This window comes from Saimiri boliviensis, chromosome 3, assembly GCF_048565385.1.
Source record: "Saimiri boliviensis isolate mSaiBol1 chromosome 3, mSaiBol1.pri, whole genome shotgun sequence".
In the NCBI taxonomy this organism is placed as follows: Eukaryota; Metazoa; Chordata; class Mammalia; order Primates; family Cebidae; genus Saimiri; species Saimiri boliviensis.
The window spans coordinates 169,291,398-169,315,645 of NC_133451.1; the positions used below are offsets into that span (position 1 = coordinate 169,291,398).

Genomic DNA, 24,248 nt, shown 5'->3' on the forward strand with positions numbered 1-24,248 from the left:
CTCTCCTGGTATTAGCAAAGAGATGCATGTTACTATTTTATTAATTGGTTTCAAAGTCTTGCTAGCAAATACTATATACAGTGTAAGGTTTTAAAAATTATAAATGGATTGCCTTCCTTGATACTATTGTGCTTAGATGTACTAATAATAATTTTGAATATGTTAGCCTAGAATGTTAGAATCAGAAAGAATCTTCAAGCATCCAGATTTTTCTTTTGACACATTAGAAGTTAAAGCCTTTGAGTCACTTGTAGCTTGGTGTGACTTTTAGCTGAGTCCAGACTGGAATCCAAGACTCAATGAAGCTCATGACACACTTCTTGCACAAAGCCTTACTTTTTATATCTACAGTACTTGGTTATTTTCTTGTAAATCAGTCATTGATGGTAAAGGCACATAAAGTAGTTATTCAAGATCGAGGAAAAGAATTCCATAGGTAAAATCAACCCCTGTTGTGATCTGATGTTTTAATTTCCTTGAAATTAATGTAATCTATTGTGTTTTTCTTTTTCTTCTTTTCTTCCACATTCATCTTTGTTGATTTCTTCCATTGCTTTTCAAATGTCTTGATAAAAAATTTTGCCTACATTTGATAAACCTAATATCGATCATTGTACTTCCAGAGGAAAAGGAATAGCAAAACAAACCCCGTTTTCTGGACTGGGCCTTATTCCCATTTACTGGAGCAATGTCCGTTGCCGAGGAGATGAAGAAAATATACTGCTTTGTGAAAAAGACATCTGGCAGGGTGGGGTGTGTCCTCAGAAGATGGCAGCTGCTGTCATGTGTAGCTTTTCCCATGGTAAAAAAAAAAAAAAAAAAAAAAAAAGTTCTGTTGTTTTACTTTCATTATGTTGTTATGTTTTAAACATCATTCCAGATGATAAAAGTGTCTTAGTTAAATCATTTCCTTAAAGAGTTTAATTACAGAAATAAGTCTGAATCAAAATATTTTACCGTCTAATTAGCCTTCAATATAAGGATAGCTAACAATTTGAATTCCATTTGATTTTCCAATAGTATCTCATTTTTAAACATATTTTCTATTTTATATAATTTGCTTAAAGAAATATATATGTTGTATGCAATATGATATATACTGTATAATATATTGTATATGAAATATATATTTTAATAGTGAAAAATTATGATGGACTCAAGATGGAAAATAATTATAAAAGTCAAATATAGAATACAGCAAATACAACAAAATATTTTAACTTTGTGTAATGCAATATAATTGTGACATCAGTGTTCTTGGGGCTATAGAGAGCACCTTCCTAAAAATGGATTGTTGACTTGAATGTGGGCTTCTTCCAAGCTCCATAGAGTAGGTATGTGGTAATTATCATTATTGGTAGAGTATACAAATATGTTTATGTTCATGAAAGTAGAGGAAGGAACAACTGCTTTTGAGATGGTGAAAGACTTTTCTGGGTACCATGGTATATTTTAATGATTGATCACAACCTGAAGCTACCATACTCTCACAGTATACCTTTTTGCATTTTCCTTGGAGATAGCAGCATGACCAGATATCCCAGGACTTGGAATGGTAGCAGTCAGTCCAGGGCAGTGTTTTTTGTTTGAATATAAGTATCAGGGGAGGAATAAGGAAGCCCCTACCACAAAACAGAGAGAGACCCAGTCTGGAGTAATTCCTTCGGATTAGCTGGAAGAGCCAATGGAAGGATATAGTCCAGATGTATGCTCCAGATTACAGCTCTCAGAGCTGTAATCCCTTTTTTGTTTGGAAGAGGCATATGTTAAACCTTGATGTCTCATAAGTTTTCACTTTTCTTCTTTTGATTCTCTGCCTTTGAGTAATGCTACTTTTGCTAAATCCAATGCTCCTTCAAGGATGATGTGACTTGGACCCAATAATTTATTGCTTTTTGTAGATTATTGGTTTTACTCTATGCCCAACCTGATCGATAAAATGTTTTTCAAGTAGTAAGGTAAAAATTTTAAAAACAACAAGTTTTTTTTCAGGATATCTATCTACATTTTTTTACTCCTTCCACCTTCTATAATCTATTCATCTGTTTATATTCTGGTTGTAACAATTTTATGGTCATCTATAAACATATATAAAATATAGAAAGTTGTGATGAATTAGAGGTGAGAACTTAAAAAGATTCTCTCATGGTAGATTAAATGAGAATGTGGAGTTGTACGGCTGAAGTCAGCAAACACTGAGTTCACCTTAAGGGGTAGTGATGGATTTTTAGTATATATCCCTTAAGTTCGGGAATTATATTTAGTGTCTTGTCATTCTGTACTTGTAGCTTTTTCAACATTTACAAGTAGAAGATTGCATACAAGTTGGATACAGAAAATAGCAGCAATCTAAATGAAAACATGTGGAGAGTTTAATTATCTGTAAACTAAATATGAGTCAATTGCTTTACTAAATTTTCTTTCAGATGATGTTTGCTTTTGTTGGAAGGATGGGGCTGGTAACTAAATCTTGTCCTTGTGCTTTCTGGTATTTTTTATATTTTAACAATTAGCCAAAAAGAAAAAGAAACCACATTTTAAAATAAAACACAACATAGAAGAGTGAAAGGTGGTATGCCATAAACAGACTAGGTTCTAGATGGTTTTAAATTTTCTCTTAAAATTTTTTGTTTTTCTGTTTTCTCCAAGCTTACCAGGTGAGGAGAAGTATATTAAGAATGTATACATGTTTTTCTATATTTTTTCACATTTTACAAGCTTTTTAAAGGAAAAATAAACATTATAATTTCTGAGAATTATATTACCATCATTCAGCCATATATATTAAACCTGTCTTTGTCCATTAACAAATTGTAAGTTCTAGTTAACTTATACAAGTAAACAGTATATGCAGATATTCACTAATCTAAGTCTCTGTTATGAACTGAAATATGAGTGCTTGCTTTGGCAGCACATGTACAAAACTCAAATATGGTATTTGAATTTAAGTGTGAATATCCAAATGCCATTTACTGCTTGTTACACTGTGGAAAATTAGAAGCATATTTCATACAGATAAATGATTAGTAGTTGGCAAAAAGTACAACTAGGGACCCAGTCTGTTAATTTTTACCATATTACATCCTTTATTTTAGTAAAATTAGACTGCCTTACTCTTTGCCAGACACATTCAGCTTTGTGCTTCTTTCTTTTCACAATGTTCAAGAGGCCTGAACACACTTCCCTCATCTCTAACTTCCAAATCCCCGCTATCTTGGCCCTCTTAAAAAAACAGCTTTTTTCACAAGCAATTCCCTAACTCTGTCCAACCATGAGTAAGATCCTTTGCTTCTGAATCACTGTAGAGTTTCTTGTCTGTACTTGTTTTTATCTATGCCTTTAGGCAGTAAACTTCTTGAGGGCAGGGTCTGTCTAGTATCAATTTCCCTTTGAAAGTCCTGCCACACTGATCATAACACCTTGTACAAGGAATATGTCTGATATCTGTTTGTTAATCAGAAATTAATGAGCGGATATTACAATTATTTTTTCTTGTTTGGGTTATCTTTTCTAGGTTTTCAGCATTGCTTGCCAGTTGAGGCAGTCAATAAGTAGTGATTATATGCTTCTATATACAAGTACTTGAAATACACAGGTGAAAAGGAATACAGTGTCTCTGTCCTCATTCTAGCCAAGAGGAGAGAGAGAATTGACCTGTAAACAGTAAATCAGTGACAATTTCAGATTAAAGTAAATAGTAAATACTCTCAGGAAGACAGAATTAGGCAATGTAATAGGAAGTCTCTTAGTGTGCTGTCTTAGCCAGGGCAGAGAAGAGACAGAGAAGTTCATAGTCTGACAAGGGCTAGATCAGGGCATTGTAGGTTATAAGAATGTAATCACAGTTGGTGGTCCTTATCAGAGAAAATGGATATGAACTCATTCATGCCCAAATACTTTCAATATTGTTCTGCTGAAGTACTGGCCATGATGTCCAGCAACTTGTTATAACGAGTTAGATATTAACTTTGAGTTGATTTCTACAAATATATAAATAATTGTATACTGAAAACAAGTATGTTATAGACTTGTGTCATTTTTAATAATGACATATTGGTAATGCTCAAGTTACTGTAAATAAAATAAATCAATGCCACCACTATAATACCATAAAAATCAAACATGTTTCCAATAATCCGCAGCTTTTGAGTGTGCATTTCTGGCTTCTGTGGTTGTTGGGGAAAAGTGAATTTAAACCATTTCCTCCTAAGAATTACTTATATTCTTGTAATTCAATTTGGGACATTTTAATTGGCCAAGATTACCATAATATATTAGATATACATATGTATGTCCATATCACTGGTGTGGTTTAATAAATATCATTTAATTATTGAGAATGGCAAAAAATATAGATTATACCTAATCTTATCAATCAGTGTAAATGCATAGGTTTTGCTTGTTTTTAATTTCACATTGCACAGGCCCAGCATTCCCCATCATTCGCCTTGTTGGGGGCAGCAGTGTGCATGAAGGCCGGGTGGAGCTCTACCATGCTGGCCAGTGGGGAACCGTCTGTGATGACCAATGGGATGATGCCGATGCAGAAGTGATCTGCAGGCAGCTGGGCCTCAGGTTTGTTTTTACTACTCTTGTTTTGGTTAAACTTTTAAATATATTATTTCCATACCCAAAAGCAGGTGCTGTTTGTTTAAATTGCACATTTCCTTCAACAAATAGAAAAAGTTACCTTTTGATCTTTGTAGTAGGGCTATAGGCTTCCTTAAGAGTAGCTACTTGTACTCTGTAGGTTTAACCTGCTTGTATCTGAATGAGGCTGATTTTATGTCACTAAGAATCTAAGCTTTTACTGCTTCTCTTTAGTAGTCTGTGCTACTCTTAGGTAGTAACCAGCACTGCCAACTATAGTGACTAAATCAAATTCCATACGATGAAACACTAGTAACTCAGTCCTGAAATATTGTCTAAACTTTTGAACTCCACTTCCTTGTTAGGTATGTGCTTAGAACAAAGGATATTTATTGATGTACAAAGGAACTATTTTCCCTGTAGGGTTGGAAAGGAAGCCTATGTCATGAAACAGCAGTCTGAAAATTGACATTCCAAGTTGCCTCAGCTGGGATTATTCTGGAATATTATAATTTTAGACCTTCTAATCCCTCTCTTTAGTGATTCTGAACATTGGTATAACAAGGCTAAAAGTTTCTCTAAAATTATATTGGGGGATCTTTTAAAAGTTAATCATTTTCTTCAGATTTTAAAAATATTTCATTTAGCACAGAGGGGCCAGTGATGGGGAGGCCTGTTCTTCCCTGTCCATGTGTTCAGTTAATTGTAATCCTTGACTGCACCATGAGTGTTGAACCTTGAACCATTTATATGGTTCACTTTTTTTTTTGCATTTTTAAAGAATTCACTCTTTTTTCCGAAACTCTATGTTATATTGAAGTATTTTAAAGTAAAATATAGACATTTTAATACTTCGTCTGTGACCACTTCAGCATGCACCTCTTGCAAATGAGAACATTGTTTTACGTAGTTAAATTATCATTATCACAGCTAATCATTGGTAGTCATTCTTAATATTGCCTAATACTTCATCTTATTCAAATTTTCAGAGTTACCCCTACAGTGTCCTTCTGAAGCAGGATTTAGTCCAGGAGCAATCTGGATGTTATGTTCTTAAGTCTCTTTACTTTAGAAAGGCCTAGATTATTTAAATGGTTTTTCATTTTGTTTTGTTTTTCCCTAACACTGTCTTGTTGGAGAGACTAGGAAAGTTGTTTTGGAGAATGTCCCATCTTCTGAATTTGTCTCATTTTTTCCTCCTGGTGTCATTTAGTTTGCTACTCTGGTTCTTGTAATTCATAAAATTAGAGTTTTGGTTTAAAGGTATGATTAGAACGAAGCAAACATTTTGTCTAGAAATCATCACAGGTGATACGTTCTCATCTTGCATCTCACCAGGAATCACAAAAAACTCTGGTTTTCCCCACAGATGAGGCTGAAATTGAGCACTGGTTTAAGTGACATCAGCCTGCTCCTTCACTGCAAAGTTACATTTCCATCTGTAACTGACTATGGGACCTAAATGCTAATTTATAGTTCATATGTGGGACAGGAACAAACACAGCAAATCCTGTGTTAGTAGGTTTTGTTAGGATTACCGGCATTGTTTACTATGGTATGATAATTTTATTTGGGTTGATCAGGAATAGGGCTTCTTGGTTTCTTTTGAAAAACTAACAAGAACATTTTTGAGACAAGTTTTTTTTTCTTTTTTTTTTGAGACAGAGTCTCGCTCTTCTCCAGACTGGAATGCAGTGGCATGATCTTGGCTCACTGCAATCTCCGCCTCCCAGATTCAAGCGATTCCCCTGCCTCAGCCTCCTGAATAATGGGACTACAGGCATGCCCCACTACACCTGGCTAATTTTTTGTGTTGTAGTAGAGATGGGGTTTCACCATATTGGGCCAGGATGGTCTTGATCTCTTGACCTTGTGATCTGCCCACCTCGGCCTCCCAAACTGCTGGGATTACAGGCATGAGCCACTGCGCCTGGCCAAAACAAGATTTTTTAAAAGTGTTTTGACTGGGTATCAATTCCAAGACCAATTTTCTCAAAGTTTCCAGGTGTTGCTGTTGGAGTCAGCATAGCATATAATTATGGGCACATGTTCTGGACTCTGGAAAACCTGCATTTAAATCACACTTTTGGTGTTGAGAAAAGCAACAGAATATCTCTTAGTTTCAGTTTTCTCATCTATAACATAGTTCTTAATTTATAGGATTTTGTATCTACAAGCGGTTAGCATACATAGTAAGTACAATATACATTGGCTATCAACGTCACTCTAATTAGGTACTTTTATATTTCAAAGATATTGCTAAACATTCAAAGTAAACAGCATTTGGTAGTGACAGAACATCAAACACTATTCTCCTATACGGAAGTTCTATTTAGTTAGCTGTATCTATGAACTTCTATATTTTTAAAACACTCTAATGTGTATATATGCATATTCACTGGGTTATCAGTTATGTGTTCAGTGATGTGCTAATTGATCTTCATGTGCGTTACTAAGAAACTTATGTCTTTGCCAAAAATATTAAGCACTTTAAGGGTATAATAATGGCATTTTTAATATTATCAGTTATAATATGGATTATTCTAAGTTTAAACTATAAGGTATTTTTGATTATTAATATATTTCTGTGGGAAAAGGCAAGCTTTTGTTGCTTAGAAAAATGCACAGAACATTTAAGTGACACACCGAATATTAGTTACATTACAGTTATTGCAGTGATTCCAGTACTTCCTGTTGTGGCCAGGTGCAGTGGCTTATGCTTTGAGATGTCAAGGTGGGAGGATAGCTTGAAGACTAGACTGGGCAATATAGCCAGATCCCATGTCTACAAATTTTTTTTTTTTTTTTTTTTTTTTTAATTAGCCAGGTGTGGTGGAGCACAACTGTAGTCCCAACCACTAGGAAAGCGGATGTGGGAGGATTACTTGAACTCAGGAGGTTGAGGCTGCTGTGAGCCATCATCACATCACTGTATTCCAGCCTGGACAGAGACAGCAAGACTCTATCTCTGAAAAACAAAAATAGAAATTATGTTGTAATACAGAGTTCTTTCTTGAGAGACAAATATTTTTTCACATAAATAGAAACAGTTCTTAAACAAAGGCCATATTGATGATGACAGTCAGTTACATAGAAAGAATATACAGATAGAAAGAATCACAAGGAAGGCCATGTTAATGTTGAACACACTCATGGGTGAAGTAAAGTCTTGGTGCCTTTTTCAAACACTAGCTCTTTGCTGTTTTTTGTGAGGGGATTCTTTTGGAAAGTGATTAAAATATACGAGAAAATCTTCCACAAGTACTTGTAACAAATAACAATCCAGCTTTGTAGAGATATGTTTTTATTATAAGTACTCTGATGCTCTGAGCTGACATCCTTCGTTTACCTTTCTTGCACTCAATTTTATAGTTCTCTCATAAGTTTGCATTAAAGCTCTACAACTCTTCTTTCTTTATAATTTGTTTTTCTCATTTAAAGGCTAAGTGCTTTCAGATGAGATCATTTTTAATGGCACATGGTTGATAGCAGACACATTATTGTTGCTTGTCTCAATTTAAGATTCTTTCTTAAGCAAATTTCATCTCAGTCTTACTTGCTTTGTTGAATTTCCACAGGAAAACTACATCATGCTTTTCTGGAGTAGTGGTTACAGCTTCTTTATGAGATGCTGTCACTGTTGACCTTCATCTTTTAATGGTGTCTGTATATTTTGGTAGCTGGCAAGCTTCCTAAATACAAAAGAAATTATTATACTTAGGATACTTAAATTTGATTAATCCAGAATTTGGAGAAAGATGAGCAGCGGGAAAGGAGGCAGCCAGATGTTAGAAAATTAGATAACTTACGAATGCACATGGACCCAGTGAAGTTTAGGTGGAGACATTTTAATTAAAGTTCCTTTTTATGTGCTTAACATTAAAAGCATTTTCCATGTCTTTCAAAACTCTTAAAAGAGTTTTGTACTGTGACATCATATTTTATTTTGTGGATGTGCGGTAACTTACCTGGGAATTTAAAATTTGTGGATACTTTCTTTCCTCTTAGGGCGTTTTCATTTTTACTTTTTTTGTTGTAAAATTATATAGAACCATATTACTGAGTAGTTAGAATACAAATTCTTCTGATATAAACTGTTCTTTAAAAATTGTTTTTTGCCAGGCGTGGATGCTGACGCCTATAATCCCAACATTTTGTGGTGTTGAATTGGGAGGACTGCTTGAACCCAGTAGTTCCAGACCAGCCATGGTAACATAGTGAGACCCCCATCTCTACAGGAAAAAAAGTTGGCCAGTTGTGGTGGCACATACTGCTGGTCCCAGCTACTTGGGACGCTGAGGTGGGAGGATCATGAATCCAGGAGGTTGAAGCTACAATGAGTTGTAATTGCACCACTGCACTCTAGCATGGGTGACAGAGTGAGACCCTGTTTTCAATTTTTTTTCTTTGCTCTTTTATTTTACTGTTCATTAAATTTTAAAAAATATTGTATAAACCAAGCTTGTCCAACCCACAGCTTGCAGGCCACATGCAGCCTAGGACAGCTATAAATGTGGCCCAACATAAATTCGTAAACTTTCTTAAAGCATTATGAGGTTTTTTGGTTTTTGTTTTTTGGTTTTTTTTTGCTTATCAACTATTTTTAGTGTTACTGTATTTGATGTGTGTTCAAAGATAAGTCTTCTTCTTCTACTGTGGCCCAGGGAAGCCAAAAGATTGGACACCCCTGGTATAAACTTTACAACAAAGATAGCCTGGTATAAGAATTATTGAGCAGGAAAGAGAACTTGTTTAACAGTAGAGGAAGTTAGGCCCACTGACATTACATAGTATTCCCGAAGTCACACTATTAGTGACAAGCAGAGTCTTAAGGTTTATGGCTCCCAATTTAGGATTTTTTCTTTCATGTTACATTATTTGTAAAATGGCTGGGTGTTAATAAGAATAAATACAAATATAGGGCTGAAAGAAATAGGGAAGTCAAGAGAGAAAGTTAAATTTAAGAAGAAAATGATACAGAAGGTGTTTTAGATAGACCATATTTGAGGTGCCATCAGCCATGAATTGACAACATTCCAGGAGGCTGTAGGAATGCTCAGTGTTTCAGTCCTCTCTGTAGTCAGACACACTTTACCATCTGGCAGTGGTGTAATGTTGGACAAATTATTTAACTTTTGAGCCTCCGTTTTCTTATTGGTGAATTTCGTATTATAGCATCATTGGGTTGTAGGGAGGATGAAATGAGTTCATATGTCTAAAAGCACTATTAGATCAGTGCCAGGCATACAGGAAGCATTTGATACACATCAAATATCATCGTTGGAGATGGAGGGGATTGTTTTCTAGAGAAAAATCTAGGATATTAAAAAATGAGCTTTTTCATCCATAGATTACAAACTCTGGATATGACATAAACTGATAATTGCAGTTAAAGAGCCAATTATTTATAACCTAATAAATAATTACATTGTTCAATAAAATGGCCTAACTCTATTCTAGGTCTACCTCAAAGCAGTAGCTAAGCCTCGGATTTAGTCAGATGGTGCCATTTATTTGGCCTTTCTCTGTATATGTGGAAACAAAAGTAAAAATTTTGTATTAATACAATTTGATTAGATAAATAGATTTAAGAATGTTTTGAATAGGGATCAGATATAGAACCAGTTCAGTATTGGGGAATACTGTTATCTAGGCGAGATGTCTTTGCACAGAAAATGACTCAGGGTATTAGATCAGAGCACTTCTGCTCCAAAAATTTATTTACAGTTTGTCAAAGGGTAAAAAAGTAGGCAACACTGAAGGTCTTATTACAGATGAACTGCTGGGGCTGGTGTGGAAGTAATTTCCATAAAGGACAGAGAACATACAGCTTTATTAAATTCACATTGCATTTACTTGAATGAGTTCATGAGTTTTATGTTGATTTCCTCAGTATTGTAATTTATGACTCTTAAAAAGCAGAGTCCCTCAGTGTGTGTGTTTTTTTTTTAGTATTCTCTTGAAAGCCAGCACAGTTCTGGGTACCAAGAAATACTAGTGACTGGCTGAAGAAATATGTGAATATGTAAATACTATTTTCTTAATTTTAATAAACTAAAAAGTTAGCTAGAAAACCTGATTTTGTGTTACATTATAGTTTCCTGGTTAATTTTTGTTTTTGTTGTTCTCAAGTTTATTCTGTTGGGTTTTCTGATTAGTTTATTTTACTTAAACATTTTTATATCATTAAAATAATAAAAATACAGAAATGGATAAGAAGAAAATAAAACACCCAAGTATTTTTTTTTTTTAATTTTCAATTTTTCATGGGTATATTGGACCCATGTAATGATTGTAATACCCATAGGTAGTTTTTCAACCCCTGCCTCTCATCCCCCAGTAGTCCACCAGGTCTGTTGCTATTATGTTTATATTCATGTGTGTTTAATATTTAGCTCCCACTTATAAATGAGAACATGTGGTACTTGGTTTTCTGTTCCTGTGTTAATTTGCTTAGGATTATGGCCTCCACCTTCTTCCCTGTTGCTGCTCGTCAGTGGTGGATTGGATAAAGAAACATCAGCATATGTATACCATAGAATACCATGTAGCCATAAAAAAGAATGAAACCGTGTCCTTTGTAAACCGTGTCCTTTGTGTGAAGTGGTGTCTTTGAGTATTTAAAAATAGATAACATCCCCAGAGTCAATGTTTGGGGCTTCTACTCTCCTGTCTTGTAATCTCCTTTAAGGAATGGGCCTAGTTTGAAGGCAATTAACCAGGACTTTTGCTTTTTCCTCGAAAGTGTGTCATATAGTCATTAATGTATTTGAAACACAATATATTTCAGTACCCCTTCCTCAGCCTATCAGTGTATTCTCAGCCAATGCATGACTTTAGGGTTTGTTTGTTACTTTTATTAGATAATTCAAAGCCTTTAGTTTGTTGCCTTTTGCCCAAAGATTGTATGAAAGTGGTATTAATATTTTAAATCTCCAAAATTTGATAGGTAAGCATGCATTATTGTTTAATTTTACGACTAGTGATCTTGAGCAACTTATCCTATGGTCATTGGCCATGGATGTTTCTTCTTCTGTGAATAGCTGGATCCTCTCTATTGTCTATTTTTTTTAAGTTGGTTTCTTTGTCTTTCATTAGAATATAATAATGTCCTAGCACTTTGGGAGGCCAAGGTGGACAGATTGCTTGAGTTCAGGAGTTTGAGACCAGACTGGGCAGCATGGAGAAACTCTGTCTTTAAAAAAATACAAAAATTAGCCGGATATGGTGGCCTGTGCCTGTAGTCTCAGCTACTTGGGAAGCTGAGGTGGGAGGATGGCTTGAGCCTGGGAGGCAGAGGTTACAGTGATCCAAGAGTGTGCCGTTGGACAGCCTGGGTGACAGAACCGGACCCTGTCTTAAAATATATGTATATATATATTTATATATATATGTGTGTGTGTGTGTGTGTGTGTGTGTGCGCGTGCAGACACAGACAGGACCAGACCCTGTCTTAAAAAATATATATATATGTGTATATATATATATATATATATATATATATATATGCGCACACACACACATAAAAATAAACTGTAACTGAAATGTGTGTGTGTGTGTGTGTGTGTGTATGTATATGTTATTACTATTTTATCCATTTCCAGGAGGCTTTTTGCAAATTGCAAATATTTCTTCCAGTCTGTTGGTTTGCATTTTGACTCTGATTATGGTGTGTTCTGCTGTATAGTAGTTTTCAATTTGTGTGTTGTTGACTTTAACTTTTTTAATTTTTATTTTCTGACTTCTGGGTTTCCTAGGAATTCTCTCTTACATCCAAGGTGATAAGAACTATGTTCCTATAATTTAGTATAGTAACTTTTTAGTTTTCTTTCTTTTCTTTTTTCCTTCCCTCCCTCCTTCCTGCTCTTTTCCTCCTTTCTCCCTCCCTTCTTTCTTTCTTTTCTTTTTTCTTTCCTATATTTAAGCCATCTGGATTTCATCTTTTTGTTATGAGTTTGGGATCAAATTTTATATTTTTCCGTATTGGTCCCAGGTTTCCTTATAGCACCTAATTCTGGCTCAACGAATCATACCCATTGAAATTTTCCTTAACATATTTTTTTTGTGTGTGTGGCATTTATCTCAGGGCAAAGATCCAAGAAGGCTGTTAATCTGCCTTTCTCTATAGCTTTCCTATCGGGCTTTTCCATCAGTCATCCTGTCTCCTCCCGTTTCATCCTTAAACTCTCAATATTCTCTAAGGCAGTTTCCATATTTGCTTTCATTAATCTTTTTCCTCTAGAGCAGGGGTCTGCAGACTTTTTCAGTAAAGGGCCAGAGAGTAAATAGACTTTGCAACTACTCAGCTGGGCCACTGTAGCGTGAAAGCAGCCAGAGACAAGAACTTGGGAATGTGTTTGGCATCGTTCCAATGAAACTTTGTTTCTGGACGGTAAAATTTGGATCTCGCTTGATTTTGCACATCACAAATTATATTCTTGTATTGATTATTTTTTCCTGGCATTTATACAATTTAAAAACCACTCAGCTCATGAGCAACGTAAAAACAGAGAGTGCTGGATTTGGTGCACAGGTCATATTTTGCTGACCTCTTCTCTAGAGTGACCAAGGACTTCTTCTCTCCTATTCTCTATCTTCCTTGTAAAAAGGAGCCACAGGTCTCAGGTACACAACTCCAAGCAGTTTTTTTCTTTGAACCAATGTTAGTATATACATAAATATATTAAAAATGATACATTTCAGTTACTCATCTTCCACCCTGAAATTCTGGGAATTACAGCGTTTACATGATTTTTGAATTTTATTTTCTATGAGTATTAAGCTTTTCTCTTGTTTAATGCATTGTAATTTTTTTTTAGATGGAGTCTCGCTGTGTTGCCCAGGTAGGCTGAAATGCAGTGGTGCCATCTCATCTCACTCACTGTGACCTCCGCCTCCCAGGTTCGAGTGATTCTCCTGCCTCACCCTCTCAAGTAGTTAGGATTACAGGTGCATGCCACCATGCCCAGCTAAGTTTTACATTTTTAGTAGAGACAGGGTTTCACCACATTGGCCAAGCTGGTCTCGAACTCCTGACCTCACGTGATCCAGCTGCCTCGGCCTCCCAAAGTTCTGGGATTACATGTGTGGGCCATAGCACCTGGCCTATTGTAAATGTTATATAAATATATTTTCTTTGGGAGAAGATATATTTTCTACTATAAGTAATCTTTAAAACAGTTGATTTGTTTTTTCATAGCCTTGTAGAATACTATTGCAAGATCATTTTGGTTTAAAACATATTTTTCTAGGAACATCAGTGCTTTCATTGCACAGAAAGTTTTATTTTGGAACAACAAATTTTTGAATAAAATACTTTATGTGCATTAAAATATTTGAAAATGTTTGCCCCTGATTAGATATAGCTCTACCACAAGAAAATCCGAAGTTTAGTGATGCAAGTCAGAGCTTACTTCATAGTCTTCTGGGCCATCATCTTGTAATCTGTAATACACAATAGCACAGACATGCATTTGTTCAGTCTCTTATAGGCCATAAATTACTTCCATAAATATTCCTTTGAAATTTACTTTAAAATAAATAATTAATTAAACAACATTAAAACCAGAAAATGTTAAAATATCGATTGATCCTTTCTTTCTCACCATTCCCCCAACTTTACTTTTTGGGGGTGAAGAAAGTGAAAACTCTAGTGTTTGTTTAAACTAAATACCAAATGGTCTTTAGATAAATTGCTTAGCAGTGAAAGATATATTATTTATCAACTGTCGGGGATATGTGGGGATTCCTTAACAGTGCCAGAAGAGGGAAGGGAACCAGCATTTATTAAGCTCCTACTTTGCATCTGTTTAATTCCTGCAATCCTGCAAGTTAGCCTTATCATCTCTGTGTTCCATTGTTGCATCCTGGGCCTGGAAGGTGTTAGTGACTTCCCCAAGGTAGCCCAGCTTGTTGAAGATAGAGCCCGGCCGGGCGTGGTGGCTCAAACCTGTAATCCCAGCACTCTGGGAGGCCGAGGTGGGTGGATCACAAGGTCAAGAGATTGTGACCATCCTGGTCAACATGAAGAAACCCCGTCTCTACCAAAAATACAAAAAATTAGCTGGGCGTAGTGATGCACGTCTGTAATCCCAGCTACTCAGGAGGCTGATGCAGGAGAATTGCCTGAACCCAGGAGGTGGAGGTTGCGGTAAGCCGAGATCGCGCCATTGCACTCCAGCCTGGGTAACAAGAGCGAAACTCCGTCTCAAAATAATAATAATAATAAAAAAGAAGATAGAGCCCAAATTGGAACCTCAGAGTCTATCTCCGCATGTACTTGCTCACTTCAAAGACTGAGCTTGGAAAATACAAGTTTTTTGACATGGTCATTAATATACAAATATTTATACATTAGTGTACTCTTCTATAGGCATATAGATGTACTTCAAAACAACTGTAAACATTATTTAGGACAATCCCATTAATTGAGCATTTATTGCTTCTTTCCAGAGTAGACATGATTTTCTGTTCTGCCATTAAATTTCCCTTAGCAAAACAAACAAATTCACTCACAAAATTGTCATTTTGACAATATCATTTGTGTTAGGATTCCTTTGTGTTAGGACTCCAATATTATTTGTGTTAGAATTCCAAATGTTTTCCTCACATTTGTCCTATTAGTTCTAGATATTGGTTTTTAATTTTTGTTGGGGCAGATTGCTCAGAGTCTGCTGTGTTACAAATATCAGATAGTGATTCAAGGGTCAGGATTCTACATTTTAAAATGTTAACTCCATGAAAATACCTTCCTTAAGCAATCTTCTTTTCCTCAGCTTTCTCTATGCCTCCTGTAATATTCCTTTATCCTTCCTCTTGGCACACCCTTTGAATTTTAAACTGAAAGTGAGTCAGGCAATGATGGAACATTCCCTAAGTATTTGCTCTAATGATATTGTTTATTATTATTATTATTATTATTATTATTATTATTATTATTTTGAGACAGGATCTTACTCTGTCACCCAGGCTGGAGTGCAGTGGCATGATTATGGCTCATTGCAGCCTTGACTTCCTGGGCTCCAGTGATCCTCCCACCTCGGCCTCCCAAGTAGCTGGGACCACAGGTGTGTGCCACCATGCCTGGCTAATTTTTGTATGTTTTTGTACAGATGAGGTTTTTCCCTGTTGCCCAGGCTGCTCTCAAACTCCTGAGTTCAAGCAGTTCACCCTCCTTGACCTCCCAAAGTGCTGGGATTACAGGCATGAGCCACTGCGTCCGGCCCTCTAATGATACTAAAATAGGTTTTAATTTTTAAATGTTTTGTTTTCTTAGATGTGTTCATTTAAAGGAAACTTCCATGGTATCTAGTAAAATTAATCAGGCTCCTTTTTAGCCACAAAATTGATATCTAAGGCTTTACCCTTACTGGGCTATTACAATCATTTAGCAAACTGTTTTTCTTTAATATATTTTTGTTGTAAGTTCTGAAGTTATAATGCTATAAGAAAAGAGCAGCTAAAATAATGGGGGAATAGATGTAGTGTCATAAAAATATAAGTGCTATAGTCTAAAAATTAAAAGCCTAAAAAGGACTGAAAATGCAGTATCTGAAATTATTAATCATTTTGACAGTTTGTGATCTTCACTTAAATCTGAGGTTCTAAGGGTATGCCATCACTTTGAATTGTGGGAGAAGTAAATTTACTACAAATAAACTTGAATAAAGAGATGTTTTTATTAGAAATAGACTTGGCTGCCAGACGTGGTGGTTCATAGTTGTAATCCTATCACCCTGGGAAGTTGAGGTGGGAGGATTGCTTGAATGCAGGAGTTTAAGACCAGGCTGGGCAACATAGTGAAACCCCATCTCTACAAAAAATTAAAAATTCACTGGGCATGGTGGTTTGCACTCGTAGTCCCAGATACTCAGGAGGCTGAGGTGGGAGAATCACTTGAGCCCAAGAGGTCAAGGCTGCCTTAAGCCATGATCACGCCACTGCATTCCAGCTGGGGCAACAAAGTGAGACCCTTTTTCAAAACAACAACAACAAAAAAGAAATAGGTTTGGCTGTGAGTAACAAAGAGCTAAAAATAACACCAGTTTAAACAAGTTTAGAGTCGAGTTTATTTTACTCTCAGGAAAAGCGACTAGAGGTAGCCAGTTCAAGAGTAGTTTGGTGGTTCCACAATCACTAGGGCCCTGGCTCTCTCTTGCTTGCATTTCTATCATCGTTAGTATGGGACCCTATGACCCAAGATAACTTACATGGCTCTATACGTCCTTGCAGTCAGGAAGAGGAAGTGGAACAAAGATACTTCCTACAAGTGATACATGGCACTTCTACCTAAATATCACTGGTCAAAACTTATGGCTGGGTGCGGTGGTTCACACCTGGAATCCCAGCACTTTTGGAGGCTGAAGTAGGAAGATGGCTTGCGGCCAGGATTTCGAGACCAACCTGGGCAACATACTGAAACCCCATCTCTTCAAAATAAAAAATAAAAAGAAAATTAGCCAAGTGTGGTGGCATATACCTGTAGTCCTAGCAACTCAAAAGTCTGTGGTGAGAGGATTGTTTAAGTATAGGAGTTAAAGTTTGCAGTGAGCTATGATTATGCTGCTGTATTCCAGCCTGGGCGACAGAATGAGATTATGTCTCAAACAAAACAAAAACAGAAACAAAACTTAGGTGCCTAAATTGGGAGCAAAGTTTTATTTGGGGATGATGAAAAAGTTCTGGAGGTGGATGATGATGATATTATACAATTATGTGAATGTGCTTAATCACTATAAAGTAAAAACGTTTAAAATGGTAAATTTTATGTTATGTATACTTTACCACAAACAAACAAACTTAGTCGTGAAGAAGGAGGGGAAGCAAAAATGTGGACTTTATTTTGGATAGCCATTGTCCTAAAAATCTGAAGTTCCATTACAAATGAAAAAAAGGAGGTTAAATATTGGGGAGTACCTAACAGTTTTTGAAACAGGTGAAATTGCTGAAAATATAAAGGGCAACAAACAAATACACAAAAGGGAAATACAGAAAGTCATGCATGACCTATGAAGTGAATCAATAAGAGGGAATTAATAATTATGCTTTCGCTCGGGGGAAAAAAAAATAAAGGACCAACCTTTGGTGTCTAATCCAGAATCCTTATGTTCTTATATTTGTTTAGTGGCATTGCCAAAGCATGGCATCAGGCATATTTTGGGGAAGGATCTGGCCCAGTTATGTTGGATGAAGTACGCTGTACTGGGAATGAGCTTTCAATTGAGCAATGTCCGAAGAGTTCTTGGGGAGAGCATAATTGTGGCCATAAAGAAGATGCTGGAGTGTCCTGTACCCCTCTAACAGGTAAGGACCTCACTCCATTAATATACCAGTTCTTGCCGCCAGTAGCATATGGGCTTGCCTCAGCTTTCCTTCTCCTTAATTTCAACAGCATTACTAAATGAGCTTACAAAAATAAATACATCAAATAAAACAAAAAGAACACAAACTGTACATTAAGATACCTTCTTTTTATTCATAGTTACTCCTGAATTTTTCAGTTTAGGCTATATAGCCTTGTAAAGCTGGATCAGAAAATAAAACTCTGTTGCAATATATAGTACCCAATAGTCAAAATCAGTGTGCAGTGATACATTTCAGATATTAGGTGAAATAATTACATCGTTAGTTCATTTATCTATTAATGTTTCTTGACTCAGAATGTGTTTAGAGCTGGTATTGATGCAATTGTTGATTAAAGCACACTGTGCAAGAAACCAAGTTAACTTTGCTGTGCACAATTTTCAGACTATACCAAAGATAGCATGCTTGTCAAAATGAACCGTTTGTTGCAAGAAGGGCATATATGAGTGCAAACTGGTGTGTATGTGTATGTACTTACATGTTTAGGGAGGAGAAGGAAATGGACAAGGTAAGAGAAGTTGAGTCATCAGAAACCATTTGGTAAAAAGAACTTTAAAAAATGTTTTATTTACATATTTCTTTAAAGAAAATCAGCAACTTCTTAGTCTATGAAATACCAAATTTATATCTTTCTGTTGACATACTTCTATATACGCAGTTGTTTTTATTAGCAGATTAACACATTAATACACAATAGAAATACATTTATGCCAGATTTTAAGCCAGAGCACTTCATTTTCTTGAACTGCGATTTTGCCCTCCTTCAAGGATAGTCTTATAACATTGCTGTTATGCTCAGATGAGATAATACAGGTCATGATGCCTTGCAGGCAGTAAAGTAGTATATTAATAAATGGTTTGTTGCTCAGAGACCTTTACTTTAATAGATCCCTGAGATTCATGAAAAGTGTGACCCTTACCCAAGATTATTTGTATGTTTCATTGAGAATCTTTGGATTATTTTGGATGGAAATGGCTTTTAAATCTACTTTTTTTTGGAATTAAATTTATTATACTATTTATTTGGTTAGATGCTCTTTATAGAATTGTAGGCAAATTAATTATCATTTGAGTTAATAAGATTCAAATTCAGATCTGTGTTATCAATAAAAAACAAAGGCGAGACATATCTTCTAGTTTTTATAATTCATGAATGCCTAACAAATACAGATGCATTGACATGACAGACTGTCCTTTATCCAGAATAGTTTTTTTCTGTCTTCTTATTTCAATATTTTTTTTTTCATTTGCAGTTAAAATTCTGAGCTATTTCCAAGTTACTATATTTTCTTACTTTTTAAATTTAAATGCCGTGTATTGCTCTGACTTAAGACTCAAGTTATAGGAAATAACAATTATTATTTAATCTAGAGAAATCTAAATAGATACTTCAAAATTATATCAGGACATATTTTCCTACTTAGAGAATAGGAATACAAATAAAAAGGAAAGAATATATATATATATATATATATATATATATATATATATGTATGTATGTGTGTGTATTTTATTTTATTTTATTTTTCTGAGACGACTCTTGCTCTGATGTTCAGACTGGAGTGCAGTGGTGTGATCTCTGTTCACTGTAACCTCTGCTTCTTGGGCTCAAGAAATTCTCCTGCCTCAGCCTCCCAAGACTGGGATTTCAGGTGTGCGACACCATGCCCAGCTAATTTTTGTATTTTTAGTAGAGATGGGGTTTCACCATGTTGGCCAGGCTGATCTCGAACTCCTGACTTCAGGTGATCCAGCCATCTCAGCCTCCCAAAATGCTGGGATTACAGGCATGAGCCACTGTGCCTGGCTGGAAAGAATATTTCATTAGGATGGAAATGTGTTATGTCAAACTTCAGTAACAGTACGATAACCTTGGGTCATTTTGCACAGATGTAATATAAATTTAACAAAAGGCTTAGAGGAAGCCTACGTATGGTGATATTTCTTGTGAAATGAAAATGTTGTTTTGCCTTTTTTTGAAAGTTGACTTGCTTAGTCTCTGTGTCTCCTCCTTGTCACAGATGGGGTCATCAGACTTGCAGGTGGGAAAGGCAGCCATGAGGGTCGCTTGGAGGTGTATTACAGTGGCCAGTGGGGGACTGTCTGTGATGATGGCTGGACTGAGCTGAATACATACGTGGTTTGTCGACAGTTGGGATTTAAGTAAGGTCCATTAAGATAAAGGCAGTTAAATGCCAGATTATATCCTTAAGAGGCTTATTATGTTAATCCCTACTTCTTTTATAGTAAAAAAATACATGTAATTTTTATAGTAATAAAAATACATGTTCTCTCCTACCTGTATATGTAAGTACAACAATGAAAAATAATGACATTTTCTAAGATGATGAATAACCACCCCTTGCTGTTTATTTCATTTACCTTTCCTGCCATGACCCCTCTTCTTGAATAATTGGTTGAAGCCAGGAGTGACATCTTAGTACCCTTGTGTCTATTCAAGTAAGACTTTGACTGCTCATTTTTATTCTGACACGTCATTACAATTGGATGTTTTTAGTTTTGACATCATTGTCGAAAATTGCAGAGAAGTCCAGTGTCAAGTACTTTGGTATTACGTTATTCCCTTTCTCAGAATGTGATGATAATAACATCACTTTTCTTTGAGAAAAACAGCCCTCTTGTTATGAGATGACCTTTAGAACTCGCCTTTGACCTCACTCTCTTAAAAGCTGAGTATCACACTTTGGGACATATATTTTATGCCACACACATAATGCATTCCAGAGTAAAGGCTTAAGTTGGTCGAAGTGACTACAAATGATGCCTTTGAGTTAAATATTTGAATGAAAGCTATGAATGCCCATTCTCTTTTGTTTTCCATATTTCTATGTCAGGCTTGAAGTGATTGTCTCATGCTTTAAAAAACTGGCAGAATTATTTCATTTCAGTTTGATTAGAGCTGATTGCAGATATTCACTGCATTTTAAAAATGTACCTTCATTCAAGCTAGGCAAAGCCATGTTAAACGTTTATTTTAAAATTTATAAAATAATGTAACAACATTGGAAAAAGATGAAAATAAAAAATCCATAATTTTTCATCCTTATGCTATTATAATAATTTGTGTACATCACTTCATATCAGCTCTAGTAATGGACATGTAATTTTTTTAGCCATCTTTTTAACCTTATATTGCTACATAGTCCCAATTTTTGATGATAATCAAATTTTAATCAAATTTTCATACTGTAATTTACTTAATATTAGGTTAGCTTACTTTTTCCTATGATAAGTAATGCTATCGTGAAGCTACAATCGTCATATAATTTTCACCTATTTTGACTTTTCTTGGGCAGAGAATTTATTGTAATTATTGGGAAAAAGGGTATGATATAACAGCCAAATAAATACAATATACTGACAATGAACAAGAATTGCTTAATAAATATCACTTTACATTTAAGTGAATCTCTGTTAGACTGCCAACTATACTGTTTTCACAGATTCAGAGAGATTCATAAAATCATATTATTTCTATTTTCATATTTAGAGAGATTCATAAATCCTGTTATTTTTATTTTTCACATTATTTTCTTATTAATGAAAACAATTGACACTGATTTTTAAAAATATTTTGTTTACAAATTTATGTGCAGTGTAATCACATTTAATGGTTTTAAAAATGTTCTCAATAATGTGTATAAAAAGCTCTAAATGATTGTGTTAGAAGGTAGTAAAAGCATGTTACATTTGAGTTTACAAAGGAATTTTTGAAATAGAATGTTCTTTTGTAATGAGAAAAGGTAAACTTTGGGTTTCTTTGTACAATTGCAATTCCAAAGTAAAATGACTTCCTGTTATTTGTTATGTAGTTGCTATGGACAGATGATAATCTGATGCATTTTTTGAAAAAACGGTTTATAAGTTAAAAATGAGCAATATGCAATTTAGGTTTATTACTTTTCTAGCTGAGGCTTGATTAGTCAGCAAAATAAAAGGGAAAAAAACAGAATGATTATTTCATTGTTTTAATTTATTAAAATGTTCATCTTGTCAAATAAATTCAATAAATACTTACATAGAAAAAAATGAAGAAAATTCATGCCAGATAGAAAGATCTCTTCATATTCTTAGTACAGAAATAATAAAAACCTCAAGTAAGGAAATTATTATGAATAAGAGTTGGATTTTATAGACTGTTAGAACTAAAAGACATCTTAAAGGTTTTTAAGTTTAGTGATTTCTGGAGGTTTGGATTTTATGGAACAAAAGGAAATAAAATCGGGAGAATGAAAGAAGGTGCAGATTGACTTACTTTCTAATTTAAAAAGTTATTTCAGATCGTTCCTATTCTATTATATAAATAAATATATATTTATTATACATTTAGGTTTTTTTTCTGTAGTGCAGTGTTACAAATAAACTCAACTGGAATGCAAATATAATTGATAAAAATTTTGAAAGTTGAATTTTCATGCCTTTTGAAAAGCTAAGAACATTGTAATTCTGATTTTGATGGGCTTAAATCTAAATGTAATCATGTATTAGGTATAGTGCTTGAGCAATCACTGAACTAATCCACCCTTTTCATTTTGAGGGCGAGAAAACCAAAGAGGCCTAGAGAAGCTGCTGAAATCAGATGAGTTCAGAGCGTGCATCAGAAGCAAAATGAGACAGGTGTTCTCACTTTCTGCACAATTTCTATGATCAGAGATCTGAGATTGATCTCTGCATTCTCTTCTAGTGAGATAAATTGTAGGTAAAACACAAGAATGAATGGGGAAAAAGGATTAATTTTTCCATTTGTTATTCATTGAAATAATCAAACATTTTTAAGGTGATTAAAATGTGATAGAGCAAACATAGCTCTTAAAACTGAGCCCCTAAGGTAGGAGAAATAACAGATACTTATCCTCTGAAGTCATGACACTGAATTAGATTGCTTGTGTTAAATGTTTTGCAGTTCCCTGAAACAAAAGACAGTGGTTCTACACATAGTGTTTATTTAATTGTCACAGATATGGTAAACAAGCGTCTGCCAACCATTTTGAAGAACGTGCAGGGCCCATATGGTTGGATGATGTCAGCTGCTCAGGAAGGGAAACCAGATTTCTTCAGTGTTCCAGGCGACAGTGGGGAAGGCATGACTGCAGCCACCAGGAAGATGTTGGCATTGCCTGCTATCCTGGCAGCGAGGGACACAGGCTTTCTCTGGGTGAGGACTGGCTTTAGCTCTCAAGTTTTCATGATTCAATAGCCATTGCACCTCTAAGCACTGGCCTACAATGTGAAATGTTTCTCATCTTTAGCTTTTTTTTTATTTTGGTCCATTTCCCATAACTGTCTAATTTTCAGTATTTTTTATGTAGAGAAAAATAATCTTTGGAGTCTCTGCACCAACATTATGAAATTTCTACCCCTAAATTGTTTTTCTTCACTTAGAAAATTAAGTTTCTCACTAAAAATGTTTATACTCATCTGTATCTGAACAATGGAATAAAGAAACTGCAGTATCTATTCCACTTATTCCTTGGTCACTTATTCTGATTTTCATTTACCTTGAATTCTAGTGAGCCATTTGGGATAGGATTAAAAAAAAGACTATTCTCCTTTTCCTGTCTCATGGTTCATTTCTTCTCTAGTCCTGAAGCCTTGTCATTTGTTGGCCACCAGCCATCCATTGCTCTTTTAAGTTTCTCAGCAGTCTTCTAAGTAGATTCCTTAATTGCTCACATATCTTTCTAACATAACTTATTATTTTAGAAACCCACCAGGACCTCTGTTACTCTTCATTTACATTTTTTTTAGAACTGTTGTTGGATAAAAGGTAAGTAGCTCCTCTAACAGTCTTGAAATAATTATGGAAAAAGACCTTCTTGAGAGTAGAGAACAGTTAAACATTCTTGACAAGTTTCTTAATGTCTGGTGAGGAGGGCAGAATATATATGAATGAAAAATACAGAGGGAAATATTCAAAATACTTTATAGTATGCTATCACAGCTTTTCGTATATCTATCTCTCTGTGTGTGTATATGAACATGAATAGATGTTAAAATAGCCATAGGTAATCTTTACTTGTAACCTTGGATTGAATCAACTCTTTTGTATTCTCCTGTTTTGAGACGGTGAAGCTGAAATCTTCTAGTTATAAAATAACAAAATTTTTTGAATCTCAGTATTAACCATATTGTATACTTTAGATTTGTCAAAGTCTGTGGCTGATTCTTCCATTGTACTCTACACTGTGAGATCTTGGTGACGCTGCATTAATCTAGCATTATACCAAGTAGAAGTATATGTTTTTACTCTATCCCTTGCAGGACAAATTTCCATT

General features: G+C 35.1%; 1 protein-coding gene across 2 annotated transcripts in view; it reads left to right on the top strand.

Annotated features, from left to right (window-relative positions):
- PRSS12 (serine protease 12) overlaps positions 1-24,248 on the top strand; it is a 70,637-nt gene that overhangs the window by 17,121 nt on the left and 29,268 nt on the right. For both annotated transcript variants that reach the window (XM_003929893.3, XM_039479217.2), the window contains exons 3-7: positions 624-802; positions 4,425-4,575; positions 17,714-17,892; positions 19,974-20,115; positions 22,932-23,128. In XM_003929893.3, the coding sequence (XP_003929942.3) occupies positions 624-802; positions 4,425-4,575; positions 17,714-17,892; positions 19,974-20,115; positions 22,932-23,128 (848 nt within the window). The remainder of the gene's footprint in view (positions 1-623; positions 803-4,424; positions 4,576-17,713; positions 17,893-19,973; positions 20,116-22,931; positions 23,129-24,248) is intronic.